Below are 22,771 nucleotides of genomic sequence, written 5' to 3' on the forward strand. Positions count from 1 at the left end.
GCAGCACATTGGGTGGCAGGTCCCTGCTAAGGGGAAGCAACAGCTGCCTGGGGAAAGCCACTTACAGGGCCACAAGTGCAAGGGCAGAAGAATGTGAGCATTTCTGGAGATTTGACAGTGTACGGGGGAAGGGCAGCCTGGTCAAAGAGGGACTTCTGCTGTCAGCTAGGAAGGCTTGTGACCTCTAGGTGTTCGGGCAATGGGGCGGGTTGGTGGGGGGAGGGGGGGCGGCATGTTACCCTCTGGTCCCTAGGGTCCCTTTGGGGCCACCCTGGAAAGGAAGAACACAGGAACACAGCACAGCACTGAGCTCTCAAAACAGCTTTATTGACTTCCAGTGTTTCTCCCTCTGTCTGAGCTCAGCCCAGCTGGCTTTGATAGGTCTCTGAGATACAATGTCACAGGGTTAGCACTCTGGCTCCACCGCTCCCCTCCCTGGCCCCTGGGCTCCCCAGGCAGGGAGGAGGAGAGGCAGCTCGTTTGTGTTGGGAGAAAAAGGATGGGCAGCAGGGTCAGAGGCCAAAGAAGCCATACAAGCAGCAACATGCCCAGAGCGCCACACACACCAATCCTGGCCATGCGTGTGCGTGCACACACACACACACACACACACTCACTCACACTCCTTCCCTTCCAAGCTCTCTGCCTGCCCACACCCATCTATCAGCCTTCTGGGGTCATGGCCCGCTTGTCGATCCTACCCGGGCTTGGGGCTTATTCCTTGGAACCCAGGACTGCCCACAGGGAAAGAGCCTCTTCCAGATGCCGCAGCGCTTTGATTTGTACGCTGTAAGCCCGGTGCCAGCAAGAGGTGTCAGGGGAACCGAAGCTTGGTCCATTACCCCTTCATCCACATTCCTGCCACCCCGGCCAGAGTCAAATCAGATGACAAGATCTCCCCATCTCACAGCAAGTGACAAGCCGACCTGGGCTAGAACTACATGTCCCAAGATGCACAGCTCCACAACCACGCACCGCTTCCCCCAGATGATCTGTCAGAAATGAGGCAGGGTGCATTGCATTCTGGGACTTGTAGTCCCCCAAAGACAGCACCAAACACCCAGGGAAGAGTTCACAGGCTAAGACTATGGATGCCTCCCCACCCGGCCCCCCACCCACCACCCAGGCCCAGCTCTACGCTCAGCATGGGCGAGAGAGAGGAATGGAGGGTCCCCTCCTAGTGCACAGGGGAGGGCGCTGTCCTGTTGGAACTGTGCAGCAGCTCTGGATCCGGGACATCCAGCTCAGAACACATCTGAAGAGAGAGCGGGGGCGGGGTGACAGGAGAGATGGTGAGCAGCAAGCCGTGGAGGATGGGGCCAAGCATGCAAACCTGGGCTAGCCCTGTGGCTCCTCCCTGAGCCCTGATGCATGGTGAAGCAGGACGGGGCACAGTCCCCTCCTAGGCCTCCCTCCTGGGGCACCCTGGCCTTATCCCACCTCTCCAGGGATAGCGGCCTCACCTCTGCCTAGTCCCGAGGCCCTGGGGCAGGCTGAGGCAGCAAGAGGAAGGGAGGAGGAGTGGGCTCCAGTTCCGATTCTGGACGAGAGGCTCCCGCCCCACCCAGCTAGCCTCCCCAGAAGACCTTATGGCCCTACCGGCCACAGCATCTTCCTGGTCACACTGAGGCTTTCTTGGGGAAGGAAGAAGGGAGTCCTAGCCAGATGGCATGAAAGCAAGCGATGCGGCCCGCGGGGAAGTGCAGAGAGAAGAGAGCGAGGGAGGAGCAGCAGCACCAGAAGGGAAGCAACAGAGACGTCAGAGCTCAACGCTGCACAGAAACCAGGGTGGGGTGTCTGCAGCTGGACAGGGAGCACAGGAAGACTCCCCGGTGTAGCTGCCGACTCCGGCTCAGAGAACCCCAGGCCAAGTCCTCCTTCCTTGAAGTCATCAGCAACACAGGTGGCAGAAGACCTGGGCACAAGAGGCCCGACCCACACCACTAATGCCCTTTAGAAACTCCCCATCTAGTAGGAATAAGTGCATCCTGGCTCCTGGGAGGCCCTCCCACTGCCCGGAGGCCCCCCCACCCTGGGCTGTGCCAGGGACCTATCAGCTGTAGGCTGAGCGGAGCAAATCCCGAGTCCACCCCGCAGTGCGGGTGGACGTGGGAGGGAGACCTGCGGGGGGAGCACGCAGTTGGAGAAGGGCTCCGGCAACCCAGGCCGTGCCCCTCTGCTCCCAACAGGGAGCAGGACCCCTGGTGGCCCCGAATCAGGACGGTCTGGGCCTGGTGATCAGAGGATGAGGCAGCGAGAGGCCTTCTCCTCCGGGGACGGGCTGGGTTTGGTCGCGTCCCCCCTGGCAGCCTCAGGAGCCCCCCCCATGCCGGGATCTTGGTCCTGAGCCTTGGGCCGCCCCTGCCGTCGACGCTGCGCCCCCCGCCCACCTGCCGGTTTCTTCCCAGCTGCCTCCATCTCTGACAGGCTGTAGGCCATGGCGAGCTGCAGATCTTCATCATCCTCAGAGAGGTCGCTGTCAGAGGGGCGGGAGACAGGGGTCTGCCGGACCTGTGTGCCCCCGGACCTGGAGGTGACAGACTGTTGCTGCTCACGCCGGCTCAGCTCCAAGCCCAGTGCCAGGTCGTCTGGGACACCTGCAGGAATCACAGCCGCTTGCGACCCAGGCCAGAGGAACCCTGCCAGGCTGCCTCAGGCAGCAGCAACTCTGACCACTTCCAGCCCCTCCTATGGAACCGGCCCGCATGCGTTTTGGCACTTAGCATGGTGATCATGCGCACCGGCAGGTACTCAGCTCCAACAGGTCCGAACAGTCTCCTTGCCCGGGGCCAGTTACTCAACCTCCCTAAACCTCCCTTTCCTCATCTATAAAATGGAAATGATGACACTGTCTGCATTGTCAAATCGTTCAGATGACTAAATAAGACAGCCCTTGAAGCATACTTAGCACACGGGGCTCGCAGAGCTATGGAAGCGGAGCTGTGGTGACCAACCCATTCCTGTGGGAAGAGTTCCACCCCAGGAATCCTGCGTTCTGAGTGTCACGCCTGGCTTTACCCCTTACTAGGTAGGACAAAGCCTGGGGCTTGGGGCTATTTGGGAGTCAGGGTCATTGAACCATGCTGAGGTTCAGTCTCCTTCCATGAAAAATAGGGTGAAAACAAAACAAAACAAAATAAAGAAAAGTAGGGCGAGTACCAATAGCCCTGCTTTCCCCCTGGCTGTTTCAACAGAGGTCATGTTATGTGCACAAGTCCTTTCAAAATTGTCAAACGTTGGGGCGCCTGGGTGGCTCAGTCGGTTAAGTGTCCAACTTCGGCTCGGGTCATGATCAAATGGTTCATGGGTTCAGGCTCCACACTGGGCTCTGCACGGACAGTGTGGAGCCTGTTTGGGATTCTCTCTCTCCCTCTCTTTCTGTCCCTGCCCCACTTGCTCTCTCTAAATAAATAAGTAAATAAACAAATACATAAATAACTTTAAAAACATGCTGGGATGCCTGGGTGGCTCGGTCGGTTAAGTGTCCAACTTCCACTCAGGTCGTGGTCTCACAGTTCGTGAGCTTGAGCCCCGCATCAGGCTCTCTGCTGTCAGTGCAGAGCCTGCTTCAGATCCTCTATCCGCTTGCCTCTCTCTCTCTGTCTCTCTCTGTCTCTCTCTCTGTCTCTCTCAAAAATAAATAAACATTTTTAAAAAATAGTCAAATGTTCTACAAACACCACGCGCCCACTAACGACGATGGTCATTAGCTGGCCCTCTGAGACTCCTCGGTTCCCTGCCCCAGCCCCTTTCCCAGGACCCCCCTCTCTGATTCTGCCAGTCTGGAATGTGGCCGCCATTCCTTCCCTGCCCCAAAGGAGTTTGGAGAGGAGCAGTTTGGGAAGGGGGATCTGGGGCCTGGGGCTGGGGCTGGGGCTGGGGCTTCCTGCCAGGGACTGGGTGGCGGAGCCGCTCCTCACCATTGATTGTGACTGACTTCAGCTGCCCGTCTTCTTCCACTTCCACCCGTTCCTGCCCGTTCTCCATGATTCTGTGAGAGACGGCCCAGTTCGGTCAGCAAGCGTGCACGAATCCCGCAGGTGCCTTCCACACCCTGGGATGCCACAGTGGACAGGACAGACTCTGCCCACAAGAAGCTGACATTCTAGTTGTATGCCGCCCCCCTCCACCCCTCACCCCCTCACCCCTATGCCCAGTATGGTCCCAAGGGAGCCCTCACCTGCGTGTCGTGATGCGGTGTCCTTGGACAAAGGTGGTAGACGTAGAAACAGAGCGAAAAGCACCAGCCCCAGGACTGAAGGAGAAAGATGAGGAGGAGAAATCTGGTATGGAGACAAAGGAGGAGGCGGAGAGGTTGTCAGAGGGAGGACGGAGCTGGCATGCCGCAGTCACCATGGGCCAGAAGCCTTTGTGGGGTCTCCCCGCAGAACTGACAGAAGGCAGGGCTCCAGACACGCAGGAGAGAGGCTTGAGCCTCTCTCTCACACATGAGCTGGGAGCTGGGATGAGGGGTTCCAGGGCCCAGAGCTTGCAAAACAGGGAAGGGAAAGCACTTACCGGAGTGCCCAGGGAAGGAGGAAGAGAAGGTGAAGAAGGGGCCCGAGTGTCGGGAACCCCGGCTCTGAAGCTCTGAGAAGGGGCCCAGGTCATCTGCAACGAGCAAGCAGATTACTAATCGGCAAAGAGACTTGTCCCCCAAATTGTGTGAACCCTGTCAGTCTAGAAATGTAACCTGATAAGCCTTTCTGATCGTTTTTCTTTTTTGATTGGACTTGTTTACAAATTAAATTTCTTTTTAATATCATATATGGAAAAGACCCCTGGCAAATTCTGTCCACAGTAAAAAATAAAGGAAGGAAGGAGGGACGGGAAAGCGGAAGGGGGGACAGCCAGTTCCTTCCGTATAGGCAGGTAAGCATGGTGTGAAGTCGGGCAGACCTGGCTATGAGTCCTGGCTGTCCCCTTTGCTGTGTGACTCCAAGCAAGTTATCTGAAAGTACCTTTGTTTTCTTAGCTGTAAGTGGAGAGAAAATGATCCAACTCACAGGGTTCATGTTAATCATTCAAAAAATGGTATCTGTTGTTTGTGATGTCATTATTATTGTCACATGGTGCTTTGAGTCTTGCTTTCACGGTTGCTATTGTGCAAGCCTAACAATGTATTATTGTTACTATCATTTAATAAGGCGAGTCTCTGTGGGTTCAGGCCTGTGTAAGGTTCTGTCCCAGCTGTCACTGGATCCACCCCCACAAAATCTTCTGTCTGCGGAATTCTGCTTCCCCTTCAGCCTCCTGCCTCAGGGCCTCCCGGCTGATGGACGACAGGCCTAGAGCAGGAGCCGGGCCGGTAAGAGGCCTCCCGAGCCCACTCACCAAAGAGCTCCGCAAAAGGGTCTCCGCTCCCGAAGAACTCCCGGAAGACCTCCTCGGGGCTGCGGAAGGTGAAGGTGAAGCCGGGCCCACCACCACCAGGTTCCGCTCGAGATGGGCCAGTTCCTGGAGGAGAGGCAAGATGGGGAGGGGGCTCAGGGCAAGCATCTCACCCTGAGCCAAGGGACCCCACTGAAGGCATGACCAGGGGCCTCAAGAGACCATCCACTGCAATAACCTGCCCTCCCTCTCTCTTCCATGAGCCGCGTTCATCCCTCCCCACCCCCACTCCACCTACCTGCCCCAGTCAGCCCTTCCCGGCCATAACGGTCGTAGATCTCCCGCTTATGCTCTGGAAAAAGAGACCAGATCATTTCTCCCTCCCTCTGGGATGATGGCCTCCCCTTCCAGACTGGGACCCTGTGAGGTCTGCCCAGTGACTGACGCTAAGGACGCAGCAGGGCACACAGGGGACGCGGGCTATAGGTTTTAGCAATGCCTGCTCTTCACACAGTGGCTCCTTCTCATCTGTAAAATGGACACAATAACAGCACCCACCTCACAGGGTCATTGCAAGGATTAAATAAGATAATCCACATAAACTGCTTAGCACAGTGCCTGATAACTCAGTAAGTGTTCAATAAATGCTAGCTAATAATTACTACTGTTGGTATTAATCAGGGCTTAGCCTAAATGTCACCTCCTCAGAGAGACCTTCTGTGACCACTGTAACAAAAAATGGTGCCCATTAATCCCTATCAACATCACCCTGCTACTTTCCTTCAGAATACTCTTGTCTGTGTACTTCCTTGGTTAATGTCGGTCTTCTGGACCAAAATGGAATAAACCCATCAGGACGAGAACAGTGTCTGCTCGTCCTCCATGGTCCCCCAGTACCCAGCAAGGACCCAGCACCATAAACACTCAATGAATATTTTTTGAATGAAGAAATAAATAAAAGACAGACCTGGATTCATATTCCAGCTCTGTGTGACCTGGCGTAAATTACTTCACCTCTCTCAGCCTCAGTTTCCTTGCCTGTAGAGTGGGGGTGATAGATCCTGCCTCACAGGATGGCTATGAGGACTCCTGGAGATCACACCCACCGGTGCTTGGCACAAAGGAGGTTCGGCACACGTAGGTTACCTGCCCTGCTCCCTTCCCTTTGTCAAGACCCATCCTGCAGCTATCAGACCCTGGGGAGCACACACTGAGCACAGGGCATCAGGGAAAGAATAAAAGGGTGCTTTGAACGTAGCAGGTGCTCACTTGAATTGAAGCAAAAAAGAAAAAAGTCCCCGAGTCCCCACAGGGAGGTGGCGGGGGGACACTTAGATGCCAGGTTGGAAAAGGCACAGAGGAGACAGGAGGTGGCAGCATGGCTTTGGGAAGCAGCAGGATGGGGCGTGAAATGGGGGTGCCCTGCCCCTGGCCCTTACTGTCTGACAGCACTTCATATGCCTCGGCCACCTCCTTGAACTTCCTCTCAGCAAATTCTTTATTATCCGGGTTCTTGTCTGGGTGCCACTGTAGAGCCTTCTTCCGATACCTGCAGGAAGTGGTTTCAGAGGGGTGGGTCAGAGGACAAAAGCAAGCACTTCCCACCATGGAACAGAACGGCCCATTTCGCCCATTAGTCCGCCACGGTCCTTTCCCCACTCAGATAGTGTCCACCCCGGCAGCCCGGGGCCGCCTCTGCTGCCACGTTTTAAGGAGTCCCTCTCTCTCTCCCTCCCCTCTGCAGCCAGTGCTAGGGGCTGTAGTAGCAGCAGATGATCATGTAAGCCTGAGAAAGCCCCAGTCCTAACCCCTCCCTGGAGCGCACTAGGGCTGCAGAAGTTAGAAATATGTGTTGCCATGGAGGGTAAGAGCCCCTCCTGGTCACAGGGCTTGGACCTGTGAATCCTGCAGGTATCCTGACAAAGCCGACCCCCAGGGGCCGGGACTGGGGTAGGAGGGAGGGGGGAGGCGGGATCCACTGGAGAGGGCCCGACAATGCAGCTCCCAGCAGAACTTCTTGCTAAGGGCTTTCCCCTACTCTTCCAGGGGTCTTCTTCCTCACTATAGAGGGAACCCTCCCCCAATCCTTTCTAAGGCCCTAGCTCTCTCGCGGCAAGGCTCCTGAAGGACCCCATGGCGGTGTTGGGGTTTGGGGGGGGCGGCGGTGAGAGACTTTCTGATGCGCAGCGGAGGCACTTACGCCTTCTTGATGTCATCAGCGGACGCACTTCGCGGCACGTCTAGGATATCGTAGTAGGATGCCATGGCAACTCGTCAGTAGTCAGATGGGCCTCTCCTCCTCGGGGCTGCAGGAGAGGAGGAGGAGTCAGGCAGAAAGAACCGAGGGCCCCTCCCTGGGGCTGGAGACCCCCCGAGGGAGCGGGAACAGCTCCCAGCCGGGAAGCGGAGCCCACTGGGTTCTGCTCGGGGCCGGTGACGAGGCTCCCTCGGGCTGCCTTATCGGCCCCCCGCAGGCCGGTGCCACGGGCTATCTCGGCGCCCAGGCCCCGGGAGCCCTATCGCAGCCCCCTGACTCCAGCAGCCCGGACCGGGGCCTCCCAGCCTGACCCGGGGCCCCCCGCCCGCACCTCCTCCGCCGGGAGTCCCTGGCCTCCTGCAGCGCCCCGCCCCTGCCCCCCGCCGGAACCGTCTGGCACCGGCCGCCGGGCTCGCGGCTGCTGCGTAGGACGCGCCCGGCCCAGCTGTGCGCGCAAGCATGCGTCAGCGGCTCGGAAACTACTAGAGACCCAGAGGAGGCCGGCTCGGCCTGTCACCCAGGGGGCGGGGAGGCGGGGGGCTGCTGCAGGGGCTGCCGGGAGATGGGGGCGGAGCCGGCTATTTTGGGCTTGCACCCGGTCGACGTCATCCCTGGACCGGACCCGGGAGACGGACGGCCGGCTGCATCCAGGCGTGACGCACTCTTCGGCAAACAAGCTACCCGGCCCGTGGTCCCTCTGTCGCTTTCCTATAAACAGGCTCGATGATCGAAGGCTACTCACCACCTCAAGGACTCACAGACTCCCCCTCTGGGCCTGAATCCTCCCCCTCCTCCCGCCCCAGGTCCTGAAAACAGGCTGCCCCACCTACTTCTCTGAGTAGGTCAGACCTGCCTGTCAGCATCTCGTGACATCCTTCATCACACTCGTCAGAGATACAAGTCAGCACTTACTTGTTTGATTTTTTGATTGACATTTCACCTCCCCCACTAGCATGTAAATTCCACGGGACAGAAATTGTGTCTTTTTTTGCACTAGAGTACGGGAGCAGTAGTGGGGTTCAAAAATATTCTTTGCATAGTTAAATAACGAACAGATTGGAATCTCTTGTTGACAGTTTTGACACATTTGGGGGAGTTGGGGTTAAAAGGTAAAAGGAAAACAAATTTTTTTTAAAAAAGGAAAAGGAAATTCTGCAGGCTCAAAATTTGTTTTTTGTTTTTTGGGGTTTTTTTGTTTTTTGTTTTTTTGGTTTTGTTTTTGGCTTTGTTTTGTTTTGTTTTGTTTTTTTCTCCTAGAGTGATCTCATGTAGACCTTGTCAATGATTCCTGGGTTGAGGACTCACTGGAGAGTTAGAGAACTTTCCAGAATTGGCTGCTACTTGATATCCAGGCCAATGCACAAGTGTTAACTGAACATCTTCTACATAGTAGATGCGGCCAGGCTGTAAAAAGAAGAATATGGCCCAATACCTGGCTTCACAGAGCTCCAACATGATGAGATAACCAGCCCAGCAATAAAGCCCACCAGGAAACCTCAAGGTCTTAAAAACAGACAGAGCTGGGTTTGCAACCTGGCACTTTTGTGTGGCTTGGCAAAACCTCTGAGGACTCAGATTTTCCTACCTGAGTACAGGTAACGCCTAGGGCTGTTTGTTAGTCAGATGAGGTGTGGTGCATAGTATCCCTAGGTCTTAGTACATATCCTCTCTGGCATCATGATTGGCCCAAGCAGTAAGGCTTATGTGAGTTCAGAAGAGTGTTTTCGGCTGGATGACCTAGAAATGCTTCACTGAAGAGAAAGGCTTGAGCCAGACATGAGAGAAGGTGGTGTGCATTTGTCTGCTTTCCCTGGCTGCCCACAGTCTGACCCTTCTGCCTGCATTTGGGAAAGTCCCATTGTTGTAGGCCTGGATGGGAGGCAGGCCACCACCTGTCACAAAGCCCTGACACTTGCTCTCCCAGACTTCTCGGCTCCAAGGGTACAAGCAAAAGACATAAGCCCTGCCAATTGAAAGCTCCAACTGGGACTTTGAATGTGGAGCAAGTCACAGAGAGGCAGGGGCAGTTGAGAATTCATTTCCGTAGTGATTGTGACAGCGGAGTCAGCAGCGGCCTCTAGTGTCTGGAGGAGGAAATGTCAGTCTCAGTGCCTGGGTGAGAGGGAGCCTCGCTGCAGCCCCTGTTCTGTAGGGAACAGGGGTCTTTTAGGCAGGCTGTCCTGTGCCATGACCTTGACTATGGTGCTAGCTGCTCAGCTTCCCTTGGTGCCTACCTGTTTGTGGAGTCTCATCTGGAAGCCCTAGTATTAACTTTGTGTGCTACCCAGCATCTCTCCATTTTATGTTTGTGGGAGGGAAGCAGGGAGGAGTCTTTTTTCTTGTTTTTAATTTGCCAGAGCTAATTTCTGCTGTTTACAAGGAGAGCCCTGACTGACCTTAGTTAGTATAGGTGGAAGGAATCACTCCAAAATCTTCCATCCAAATCTTTCTTCTTACTTCTCTTATCTCAGCAGACATTTGTCTAGCACCTACTGCATATGTGATATTATATTAAGAATTAGGAATACAAAGGGGTTTGAGCTGCCGTCCTTATACTCGAGATAAAAATCCAGTTGGGACATTGACAAATGGTAGCTGAGGGAAATTATGTTGAACACATCTAGCAAACAAAGGGTTAATTTCCTTTGTTCACAGAGAAAAGACAATGCAGTTTTTTAAATGGGCAAAAGGCACAGATAAGACAGATCACAGAAGAGAAAATATTGACTTTTAAACATATGAAAAGGTGCTCAATCTCATTCATAACAAGAGAATTATAAAGGAAAGCTGCAATAAAATACTTTGTTTCACTTATCAGATGATTGACAAAGGTCAAAAAGTTGTACATTGTATGGGCAAGGCTGTGGGCATAGGCATGCAAGTACAATGGTAGTGGGAGAGCAATATAGCACATATCAGAGTTAAAGGTGAATAGCTTTTGACCCAGCAATTCTGATTCTAAGAACTTATGGTTGTACATATGTGCAAAGAAGTATGTACAAGAGTTCCAGCATTTGTTTCCAAATCAAAGGACTGGAAACAACCTAAATGCTCATTCATAGCAGACTGGTTAAATAAGCAACGGTGGGGCACCTGGGTGGCTCAGCCGGTTAGGTGTCCGACTTTGGCTCAGGTTATGATCTCATGGTTCACGGGTTCAAGCCCCGCGTCGGGCTCTGTGCTGACAGCTCAGAGCCTGGAGCCTGCTTCGGATTCTGTGTCTCCCTCTCTCTCTGCCCCTCCCCCTGCTTTCACTCTGTCTCTCCCTCTGTCTCAAAAATAAATAAACATTAAAAATAATAATAATAAAAATAAACAGTGGTACACTATACAGTGAATACTATGTTGTTACCAAAAAGAGTGAGGCATATCTGTATGTACTGAAATGGACCATCTTCCAGGTTTTTTGTTAAATGAAAAAACAAGGGTAAAACAAAGCGTGTCTAAGTGTGCGTACATTAGTCCCCCTTGTCCACGGTTTCACTTTCTGTGGTTTCAGTTACCCACGGTCAACTGCAGTCTGGAAGCAGATGATCCTCCTGATACATCATCAGAAGTCAAAATTAGCCTAACACTACATTATAATGTCTACGCTATTCACCTCACTTTATCTCATCCTGTAGGCATTTTATCACCTCACATCATCACAAGGAGGCTACGTACAAGATATTTTGAAAGAGACCATATTCACATAACTTTCATTAGAGTATATTGTTATACGTGTTTTATTTTATTATTATTTTTGATCTCTTACTGTGCCTAATTTCTAAATTAAACTTTATCATAGGGATGCATCTAGAGCAAAAGACATAATATATATGGGGTCTGGTACTATCCATGGTTTCAGGCATCCGTTGGGGTCTTAAGCATGTCCCCCATGGATAAAGGGGGGCTACTATATACACATTAATAGGGGTGACTGGGTGGCTCAATCCGTTGAGTGTCCGACTTTGGCTAAGTCATGACCTCATGGTTCCTGGGCTCAAGCCTTGCATAGGACTCTGTGCTGACAGCTCGGAGCCTGGAGCCTGCTTCAGATTCTGTGTCTCCCTCTCCCTCTGCCCTCCCCCACTCACTCTGACTCTCTCTCTCAAAAATAAATAAACATGAAAAACTATATATATATATATATATATATATATATATATATATATATGTAGATGTCTCTGGAAGGAAACACTAACAAAAAAGTTAATAGCGGAGGCTGTCAAGAGGGAAACAAAAGAAGAGGACTTATTTCCACTTAGAGACTTATTCTTGCTGTTTGTTTGGTTTATTATTATTTTTTTAATGTTTATTCTTGAGGGAGAGAGAGAGAGAGACAGAGCACGAGCAGGGGAGGGGCCACCCAGGTGCCCCTATTGTTGCTGTTTGTAAATCTTTTTTGAACCTTTTCAATTTAGAAGCATGTTCACATAATAACCGTTCAAATATACACATATTTTTTTTTAATCTAGGAGAAGTAGGATATTGGCAAGAAGCTGGGTGCCACCATACAAGGCAGTCCATGCCAAGTGCCAGATGAGTGATAGAGACAGACAGTAGGTGCTGGGAGAATCTAGAGAAGGGGGAGCTTCCCAGGGCTGGCTGGTTCTGGGTGACCGTGACCTAAGCTGGAAGGAATGGCAACACAGAGACAAGCAGGGGGAGGTGGTGGCGTTCCAAAAGGAGGGGATGGTGAGAAAGCAGCTTTGGAGGCAGGCATATTCCTGACACACCAGAGATGAAGGAATAAATGCATTGGGTGGAATTCAAGTTGGGAATCTGTCTTTGTGTCTGCCTGCAGGAGGTAATTGCACCCTGCCTTTAGAAGCATCAGGGATGAAAGCATTCCCTGTACTGAGGGAGTCCCCAGGAGCCTGGGTGGCGCTCCCAGCTGCCCCATGGAGGTCTGGGTTGCCACCTCCCTGCACCCACGCCCAGTCCAACCTAGGCCTGCCAGTGCCTGCCAGCAGAGTTACTAGCTGGGAGGCCTTGCAGGGTTTGAGAGGAGACAGCCACACAGCTGCCCAGGGCGGGCAGGCTGCTACAGCAGACAAGAGGGGCGCCTGGCCCCTTCTCTGGATGCCCAGCAATCCTGGCTGGTGAACACCTCACATCCTTCTGGCCTCTCCCAAGCCCTCACCTCACACCCTACGAAATGTTGGAAGCAGGAGCCCTTTCCAGATGGCATTGACAGCCTCCAAACCTGGCTCCGAAGTTGCTTCTGCCCTTGTTCAGCCCCAGAAGCTGTGTCTCTGCCACCCCCCTCCATGCCCTCCACCACAGCGCCTGGGCAAGGGAGTATCAAGCGTCACCCCCTCCTTGCCTTTGAGGTGCCTGAGTCACTGTCTGGGCATTAGAGGCCTGGCAGGCCCAGAAGAGGTGGCTTCTGGGGAGGTGCCTGGAACTCCTGTGGAGAGGAGCAGGGAGGGCACCCGAGGAAGGAGAGGACAGCAGCATAAGCTTCTGTCCAGGCTGACCTGGATTTGAATCCCAACTCCTCCATTTACAGCTGAGTACCCTCGGGCAGGTCCCATAACCTCTCTGAGCCTTAGTCTCCACATCTGTAAGACAGGCATTCACTTAGCAAGTCAATTCAACACATATGTCACCTAATATGTCCACCCAGAAATATTCTGGGTGCTGAGAATAGAACAAGCCTTGTTCTCATGAAGCGTCCAGTCCAGTGTATATAACTGTATTTACCTCAGTATTAAACAAGGTGATATGGGTACGGGGCCTGGTACATGGTAGGTGCTCGATAAATGACAAATGTTTCTTGGGATTTGAAGGGCTCCCGAAATAACCCCTCTTCTCTTCCCAGGTTTGAAACCAGCTGAGAGAAGGAAAGACACGGGAGTCAGGTAGAGATTTGAAGTCAGCCCTTTGAGGGAAAAAAGTGGACTTAAAGAAAAAGAAAAAGAAAGTGGATTTGAGGGTATAGCTGAGCTACTCAGCCAAAATGGGCTTCTAAATGCTCCCACTGAATTAAATTACTCCCACCACGACTAACACACACACACACACACACACACACACACCTTTAGGCCTCTTTCTTCCCAGGACAGAGCTGCCCCTATATGCTTAAATCCTCAGAGAGGAATTGAGAATACATGCTCTCCCTGGGCAAATCATCGTAAAATGGAAGGAAAACACTGCTGCCCTGGGCATGCCCCTTGGCTTCTCTAAACTCCTCCCCACCCTGTTGCTTTCACTCCATCCTCCACTCACTACAGAGTAGTCATCGGGACAAGAGTGACAAGGACAGGTGAGGGGTGCCAGGAGTCACTCCATTTTAATCCACCACAGGCCCTGAATGCTGGACCTGGGGTGGGTATAGGCATGGTTTGCCTGTTTTCTCTGAAACGCACTTCCCCCACCTTCCCCGGCCCTCCTCTGTACCTCACAGGCTGCACCCCCTTGGACCCAGGCCCCCTTGCCAACTAGCTCCTGTCTAGTTTCAGACAGGGGGAGATTTCTAGCCAGAAATTGAGGGCGGGAGGAAGGAAAAGCCAGGGTATTTCTCCCCCTCTCTCTAAATCAGGGGGCACCCCAGGCAGTGATTGTGTCTCCTCCATGGCTCTGGTCCAGATGTCCCTCCCTCCTTGGTCCCTCCTGCCACCTCTGGGCAGCCCTGCCGTGGCTCTAGCTCCCACCTGGCATCCCAGCTCCAAGGCTCTGACACCATCATCTCATCCCTTGGCTCCTCCAGCCCTAGGATTGCTAGCAGTTTCCTGGGGCTACTGATCTTTCAGTTGCCTTCCCAGCATCCAATCCTGGGAAAGGGAGGCTGCAGGAAGGACAGAGCTGAGGCCAACGCTAAGCAGTGAATCTCTTGGGGGTGGGGGTGGGGATGGGGGGTGGGGATTGCCCTAGTTTCAATCCCTCCAATGGTTCAATCATTCCTCTAGCCCAGCAGAGGCTACAGAAAATCCATATATAAAGATTTTACAGCCAGCCATCTGGTTGGAAGTGCGGGCTTGCCCAGCACGAGGCATGGGATTGAAATAAAGGTCACTTGTCATTATCAAAAAGTGGTGAGTATTGACGGAGATTACAGGGAGGTCAGCCCCCCCGCCCCCCGCCAACACACACACACACACACACACACACACACACACACAATCATTTCCCCACTGTTGCTGCCACCATGCCACTGTTCGTCCCTAATGCCACCTTCTGGATCTTCTGGACCCAAACCTCCTGCCTGAAAGAGACAAACCTTCAATCTGCAGGGAGGCCTAGTGAGCCCCAGCTGTGTCAGACTCCTCCAAGTCACCACTTCGGACCCTCCTGGTCTCACCAGGCTCTGGTTGCAGCCCTGTGTGCCTGGGACCAACTTCAATTACCTCCTGACCAGGGTTTCCCTGGTGACGCTACAGACCAAGTGTGTGCAACCTCACAAGTGCAGGGGAGTTCATGCCTGATGGGGTGGAGGCTTGACCAATGGAGGAAGGGAGCAGGTGCATGAATTTCCCCATCCACACCCCCTCTCCTGCCCCCCCCACCCACCCAAGGAATGATTCTGAGATGCCATTTATTCGGCTGCATCTTCTCTAGGATGAATTCTGCCTCCTTCTCTGCTTTACTCTCCTTGGCCCCCAATCTGCTTCCTGGAATTGCCTCTTTAATAAAATCTGGAACCAGGTCTGCTTTCTGGGGAACCCAGGCAGAGATCCCAGCCTTCTTACCTCTCTCTTTTTTCCCCGAGAGAAAAAAGACCCTCGTGCGACAGTAAGCCCACGGTCCTTTAATTACGGCAGACACACAGGAATCCCCTAATATTCATGCCCCTCCTCTTCCCCTCCCTCCCCTTCCACACTATCATGCCCACCTCCTCGTAATCCTTCTCCAGGGCAGCCATATCCTCCCGGGCCTCAGAGAACTCCCCCTCCTCCATGCCCTCGCCCACGTACCAGTGCACAAAGGCCCTCTTGGCATACATCAGGTCGAACTTGTGGTCCAGGCGGGCCCAGGCCTCGGCGATGGCGGTCGTGTTGCTCAGCATGCACACGGCGCGCTGCACCTTGGCCAGGTCACCCCCGGGCACCACGGTGGGTGGCTGGTAGTTGATACCAACCTTGAAGCCCGTGGGGCACCAGTCCACGAACTGAATGCTGCGCTTGGTCTTGATGGCGGCGATGGCGGCGTTGACGTCCTTGGGCACCACGTCTCCGCGGTACAGCAGGCAGCAGGCCATGTACTTGCCGTGACGGGGATCGCACTTCACCATCTGGTTGGCAGGCTCGAAGCAGGCATTGGTGATCTCTGCCACGGACAGCTGCTCGTGGTAGGCCTTCTCTGCAGAGATGACCGGCGCATAGGTGGCCAGGGGGAAGTGGATGCGAGGGTAGGGCACCAGGTTGGTCTGGAACTCCGTCAGGTCCACGTTGAGGGCCCCGTCGAAGCGCAGGGAAGCCGTGATGGACGAGACGATCTGGCTGATGAGCCGGTTGAGGTTGGTGTAGGTGGGGCGCTCGATGTCCAGGTTGCGGCGGCAGATGTCATAGATGGCCTCGTTGTCCACCATGAAGGCACAGTCCGAGTGCTCCAGGGTGGTGTGGGTGGTCAGGATGGAGTTGTAGGGCTCCACCACGGCCGTGGACACCTGGGGGGCGGGGTAGATGGAGAACTCCAGCTTGGATTTCTTGCCGTAGTCAACCGAGAGCCGCTCCATCAGGAGTGAGGTGAAGCCCGAGCCGGTGCCCCCTCCGAAGCTGTGGAACACCAGGAAGCCCTGAAGTCCTGTGCACTGGTCAGACTGAAAGGACAAGGGGAAGAGAAATGTGGGCCAGGAAGCTGATGGAAAGGAAAGAGCCAAGTCATTGCCGTTTCAAATTCCCCCCCAAAATGCATTAAATCCTTGGAAGATTTTTCCAAATGCGCAAAATAGATCCTCATAGGGAGGGCCCCCTCTCTCTCTTGCTCTTCTTTCTTTCTACAACCTCCCAAGGTGCCCGCACACAGCTCTCTTGAATCTCATGACATAGTCACTTTTGTGATCGTAACTTGCCAACCCCGCCCAGCTTCATACCTGTTTACCCCTGACTTAATTTCACATGTTTCTGGAGGGCTTCCTTACTGAGATCAATAATCTAGGAACCCGATCCCCATCCTCTGTGGAGGCCAAAGTCATTCTCAGAGCCTTGGGCCAAGATTATTTGGATCCCTGTTTTTCACAGGGCCTTCTGCCCACATCCCTGCCATACAAGGTGATATTCTGGGAATGCCCGTGGACCTCCATAGCTTGGCCAGGCAGCCCGTGGACATGTTTGCCTTTGGTGGCCACTCTGCCCAGCCTGGACCAGTTGCCATAGGAGGTAAAGAGGACATCTGGCTTTAGTCTGGAGCCTACACCCTGTTTCCCCTGATCAGAGTGGAATGCCCCTCCTCACTGGTCCTGATCCTGCATCTTTAAAACTCATGGAGGAAGCTCTCTCAAGGGCTGAAGCTCCTCTTCCTGTCTGGTGTTCAGATCCCTTCACTACAGAAATCCAGCCCTAAGCCCTTCACTCACTGGCTTCCGAATTCGGTCCGGTACCAGGTCAATGAGCTCTTTTCCAGTGGTGTTAGTGACCTCGGGCATAGCTATTGGCAGCGTCTTCCTTGCAGGTGATGAGCTTCTCTGGATGGAAGAGCTGGCGGTATGTGCCCATCTGAACCTTGTCTGTAATGGGCAGAGTTTTAGACACCCCTCCTTCCCTTGCAGCCTGGCTCCCCAAAGTTCCCAGAAGGGGCCGGGTCACTAGGCCCCAAGGCCTACCCTAGAGGAGCCCCATTCAGGCTGCTGCTATTGCCCTTGACTTTTAGTATTCCTCAATAAAAAGGAAAGGGATGTGAGGGATGTGGAGCGACCTTGAGACTCTGGAGCTGAGTGGCAGCAGATCTGTAGTTTAATTGGCTGCTGCAGCTGGGAACTACAAATTCTAGTGCTCCAGTTTTGGAGGACTCGCTGTGGTACCCAGGACAAGGTGACATATGTGGCAGGGACTGATCATCACTCACCAATCACACTGGGCTCCAGATCCACGAACACTTCCCTGGGGCACGTGCTTTCCAGCCCCAGTTTCACTAAAGAAGGCGTTGAAGGAGTCAGCCCCTCCACCGATGGTCTTGTCACTGGGCGTCTGCCCATCTGGTTGGATCCCATGCTCCAGGCAGTAGAGCTCCCAGCAGGCATTGCCAATCTGCACGCCAGCCTGCCCCCACATGGACTGAAATGCACTCACGCTGAACGGGCAAAGGGCAGAGAACACTCTTAGCAGAGAGAAACCTGCCATGCCTGGATACAGTTCCCACCTGCAATCCTTTCTTGAGTGGTTCTCTGGCTGAGAACAAAGGTTCCTGGACTCTGCTCTCCTTGCCCCACCTCCCGTGTCTAAGCCTTTACTGATGGCTTTGAGGATCAACAGGCTCAGGGGGCTGGGGGCCAAAACCCACAAAGGAAGCAGATGTGGGCAGTTCCAAGATTATATAGTCTTTCTTGCTCAGTGACTAAGCATCGTGAGGAGTGTTGAGGGGGGTCAGATGAGTCTGGCAGAGCATGATAGTCAATCCACCCATGCTCAGAAAGAAATTAAGGACCCTTGGTGAGAGAAACAAGATCAGAGGTTTCAGGGATCAGAGGCCAGGGGGAGGTGTTGAAAGCAGGAAGAACTCTAGAATCGTGTTACAGCTAGAAAGGCCAGCAAGGAAGGGAAAAGTGGTCCTGAAACGGAAGGGGGTGTGCTGTCCTTTCCTCTCTTGGGTGTGCACAGTTCTGGAGTGGAGTGGGGCTGGGGAAAAGGTCTTTCCCACATGACTCTAGGCTGGTGGTCAAAGAACTCTTGGCCCCCAAAGCAGGACTGGGATAAAGTGCTTGGTCCCGGAAATCCAAAAGGTCACTGCCCTTCCTGGGGAGCCTCATGAGAATCAAGAGGGTTTGACCCTCTCACTCCATCAAACATTTGAGCCTCTAGTATGTTCCTGACGCTGGGCTGACACTGGAGACGCATGGCATCTAATACACTGGCCCTCAGTAGCCCACTGTCCAGGGAAGGGAGAGTTTCACACACTAACAGATATATAACAGTGTGGCAGGTGGGATACCAGAGTATGCCTTCATGCTCTGCTTGAGAAGTAATTACCACAGGCCTTAAAAACAAAATGAGGGGGTGCCTGGGTGGCTCAGTCGGTTAGGCGGCCGACTTTGGCTCAGGTCATGATCTTGCGGTCCGTGAGTTCGAGCCCCGCATCGGGCTCTGTGCTGACGGCTCGGAGCCTGGAGCCTGTTTCAGATTCTGTGTCTCCCTCTCTCTGACCCTCCCCCGTTCATGCTCTGTCTCTCTCTGTAAAAAAAAAAAAAAACAAACCAAAATGAGCACATCCATCAGATTCACCGAAGCTTTAAGGCCGAACCATGTGGAGGATGTGGAGAAATGGGAACCCTTAAACTGTTGGTAGAAGCCTAACGTGCCACATCTCTTTTGGAGAAAAATTTGGCAATATCTAGGAAAGCGGATGATGCTCTTGCTCTAGAGAAATTCTCACACAGGTTAACAAAAACAGGTACGAGAACAATCACGGCACCACAGCAACAGAGGCCAATTAAATGTCCTTCCACAGCAGAAAATGGATAAAGAATGATTCAGAAGTGAAAATGGATGAACTACCAGAAAGAATCTTATCAAAAAATTTCTTACCGGAAAAGAAAAGCAGGGTAAGGAAGAATCATACAAGCGGATACTATTGATAAAAACCTTTAATGCGTAAAACAATACCGTGCATCATTTACAGATAAATGTACACTTTGCTGTATATTCTCGTAGTGTGTGTGTATTACAAAAATAAAGAAAGCAAGGGAAATATTAACACTAAATTTGGAATAATGGTTCTCTCTCTTAGAAGAGGGAGGTGAATGCAGTTTGGAGAGAGATTCTATTTCTTAGGCCGGGTTACAGGTATTTATTATTTTTTCTGCCTTCCTGAGTATCTGGAATATTTCATAATTTTTAAGGAGGATGCTTTATCCATAAATTTAATACTTTTCTGACTTTTAAAAAATTCATTTTTGAGAGAGAGAGAGACAGCGTGAGCAGGGGAGGGGCAGAGAGAGAGGGAGACACGGAATCTGAAGCAGACTCCAGGCGCTGAGCTGTCAGCACAGAGCCTGACGCAGGGCTCGAATTCACAAACTATGAGATCATGACCTGAGCCGAAGTCGGACATTTAACCGACGGAGCCACCCAGGTGCCCGTTCTCTGACTTTTTAAATATGATTTAACTTTTGATGATTTTTAAGATGACTGGGATTAATCCAAACATCATCACTACTTCTCTACCTGCCTTGAGCAAGAATCTTCACCTCTCTGTGGGTGTCCCCCTATCTCATGAATTGGGACAGTAATAAGAGCCCCCTCCTAGAATTACTATGGGGATTAAATGAAAGAATGCATACAAGTTGCTGGCTCATTTCATGACACATACGGGGGGGGGGGCGGGCACCATACATGTTGGGTCCCCTACCAACTCCCACCCTCCAGTCCCTGCTGTCTAGTAAGAGAACGTAATGAATTAAGCTGGGATGTAGGGATTTAGGGACACAGGACTCACAGAAATCCGCACATCCAGGAGGGGGTGCTGACAGGGTTTACCAATTCCCTGGCAAGGCCAGGACCGGCTGCTGCAACTTTGAGCCTGCCCAGGCTCTGTCTACAAAGTCAGACACCATCTTGGCTCCCTTGACTGCTGGCCCACGCAAAGCAACTCTGACCTTTACTTGAGATGCTGGGAACGACGCCCCTTACTGTGGGGCAACAGGTTTGGGACAAAAAACTCAATCCCTGGAATCCCATAGACTTTGTGTCAAACCCCCTTCCCTCTATGAGCTCAGACAAGTTGCTTCTCTTCAGCTGCTCTAAGCCCTTTCCTTGAATGTAAAAATAGTACGACCTCTTACCCGGCAGCCTTTTCATTATGTCATTTAGTCCCCCTACGCTAAGCATTAATTATGTGCCAGGCACTGTGCTAAGCGCTCAACATACACTATCTCATTTAATTTGCACAACAACTGCTGTAGGTAGGTACTATCTTTATGCCATTTTGCACATAAGGAAACTGACTCTCGGGGAGGTTAAGCGACTAGCTCTAGGTCATGAGCAAAACCCCTAACATTCAGAGTGGGGACAGTTTCGTTCCAACCATGCTCTTAACTGTTCTTCTACCCTTCCTGCTGGGGACCCTGGCAAAAGATATCAAAGAAGCCCCATGTACAGCCAGCTCTCCGTAAGTGGGAGCACCCTCCCTTTCCCCCCTCCTCCTCACTCTCTCTACTGAAATGAGGGGTCAGGTCAGATGCATCAGATGAACAGGGCCATGAGGATGTGTCCCAAGAGCTGCGAGGTGGGATTAGAGGCCAACAGTGAATCTGCTGTGATGCTTCAGGTTTCTGGAAAAGTGCCTACACTTTCTGCTCCAGTCTTGCTTACCCCACACTCCCTACCCCTAAATTTGGAGCCCCGCAGCAGCCCAGCTCCTGAATAGAGGCTTAGAGACATGTCCTCCACCCTTCATGTGCTCTCACATACCGACACACCTGGGGGACCACACTCACATCTGGAAGTCTCTTTCCCTCTCTCCATCTCACCTGCCCCCACACTGTGGCCAGGCAAACCTGGCCTCACCAAGGGAACCTCACATCACCCACCTGGGTCCACTAGGACCCTCACTTGCATGCCCAGCCCCCTACCCCTGCTCACCATGCTGCCTGGCTGGGGGCTGGCTAGGGTTGTCTGTCTGTCTGCTGCTTGATGGGAAGCAGATGTGGGTCTGTGAGAGATCCACTGCCAGACCCACCGGCTTCTTTATGGTCTCTGGTCGGCTCTCAGGGGGTATGTTACAAACGGCCCCAGGAGGGCAGGTCCGTTGACTTGGTTACCAAGCGCTGGGCATGGGCTCAAACAGGGCAGCAAGGTGAGGGGGTGAGCAGAGGAGGGGTTCAGCTGGTCACCCCACACAGGTACCCAGGCCCCCGGGTACACAGTGTCTGCTGCTCAGTCACACAATCCCATTTCCTGGTGGCTCAGCTGGCTGGCACAGGTGGGAGAGGATTCGGAAATCAACCCCCCTGAGCTCTAGCAGCACTGCCACCCCTGGGGTGGGTGAAGGCAGGAAGTGGAATGTGGGTGGGGCTAAAAAGAGTGCACTGAACCAGAAATAATGAGTCCTAGGGCCAGAGATCAAGCCTCAGGGCCTTCTGGTGGAAACTTGGAATGTTTTAGGACAGAGGGAAGGAGAGCTCAGTCTTAGGGCCATCTCTAGCATTTAACATCTTCTTCCGCCTCAGTTTTCCCATCTGTAGAATGGGGAGAGGTAGTGTTGTAAGGATGAAACAAGACAAACTTTCTTAAGTGCTTAGTCTAGAAATGCTGTTGTTCTCCCCAGGGAAAGCAAAAGGAGGAAGGAGCAGGGGCTCAGGGCTACTTGTCAGGCTCTCTCCCTATTCCAGACAAGTTGCTGCAGGCCTTGCCTGGCCTCATTCCCCCCCCCCCCCCCCCCCCCCCGCCCTCCGCTGGAGTCTCCCTGTGGCCTCAGGCAGAACTTACGAAATACACATGCTAATCTCTCACCTTTGTATGCTGCTTTGTGGCTCTTAAGGTAGCTTCACCCCTTATCTCCTTTGAGTCCCTCCACAGCTCTATGAGGTAAGGGAGGTGGGGCCCCCATTCCCCTGATGAAGAAAAGGAAATGGAAGCCTCTTCCCTCTTGCCCAAGGTCACATGGGGGTTATTAGTGGTGGAATTAAAACTCATCTGTGACTCAGGCTCAGTGCTTCTTCCCTTTCCACAAGGCAGAGTTTTCACTGTCCCTCATCCCCCTCCTGTGTCTTTATTGCCTTCCTTTCCATCTTAAGTTCCACAGTCAGTCAGGAGCACTCCCTTACCTCCCCCAGCTTCAGCATCCTCGTTGGACTAAACCACAACCCTGGTTCTTCACCAACTCTGTGCCTGTACTGACCCAGCTAAACAGCGGCTGCAGAAAAACCCAGAACCAGACTTCAAACGTATGACCACTAACCTCAAATGGACTCTAATGCTGCCTGGAAACCACACTGTGTCTCTGCAGTCATTCTTTCAATTAGCAACCATGGCCAAGAATAGGAATGCCAGATTTCGCGAATTAAAGAATTTTATCTTGCAACTTTATCCACGAAGCAGTTGCCAG

General features: G+C 52.8%; 1 protein-coding gene and 2 pseudogenes across 3 annotated transcripts; all 3 read right to left on the minus strand.

The window, feature by feature from the left end:
* Positions 1 to 306: 306 nt before the first annotated feature.
* DNAJB2 (DnaJ heat shock protein family (Hsp40) member B2) lies at positions 307 to 8,352 on the minus strand. Of its 3 annotated transcripts, none has more exons than XR_008422940.1 (10): positions 8,331 to 8,352; positions 7,532 to 7,637; positions 6,771 to 6,880; positions 5,630 to 5,683; positions 5,335 to 5,457; positions 4,519 to 4,611; positions 4,181 to 4,283; positions 3,921 to 3,991; positions 1,464 to 2,597; positions 307 to 1,255 (listed from the first exon to the last, which is right to left on the minus strand). XR_008422940.1 is itself a non-coding variant. In XM_053904615.1 (10 exons), exons 2-10 carry the CDS (start codon positions 7,594 to 7,596, stop codon positions 1,245 to 1,247), a joined length of 837 nt encoding a protein of 278 aa, XP_053760590.1. In that variant the 5' UTR covers positions 7,597 to 7,637; positions 7,920 to 8,093; the 3' UTR covers positions 307 to 1,244. The 3 variants fall into 3 exon arrangements, 1 of the variants encoding a protein (XP_053760590.1); XR_008422939.1 differs by lacking the exon at positions 8,331 to 8,352 and adding an exon at positions 7,920 to 8,100; XM_053904615.1 differs by lacking the exon at positions 8,331 to 8,352 and adding an exon at positions 7,920 to 8,093 and having other exon boundaries at positions 2,391 to 2,597.
* A 6,996-nt stretch (positions 8,353 to 15,348) lies between these two features.
* On the minus strand, positions 15,349 to 16,350 carry LOC109264731 (tubulin alpha-1D chain-like; annotated as a pseudogene).
* A 377-nt stretch (positions 16,351 to 16,727) lies between these two features.
* On the minus strand, positions 16,728 to 20,279 carry LOC109264732 (tubulin alpha-1 chain-like; annotated as a pseudogene).
* Between the last annotated feature and the right edge of the window lie 2,492 nt (positions 20,280 to 22,771).

This window comes from Panthera pardus, unplaced genomic scaffold (assembly GCF_024362965.1).
Source record: "Panthera pardus isolate Hobbes unplaced genomic scaffold, ASM2436296v1 HiC_scaffold_10, whole genome shotgun sequence".
Lineage (NCBI taxonomy): Eukaryota > Metazoa > Chordata > Mammalia > Carnivora > Felidae > Panthera > Panthera pardus.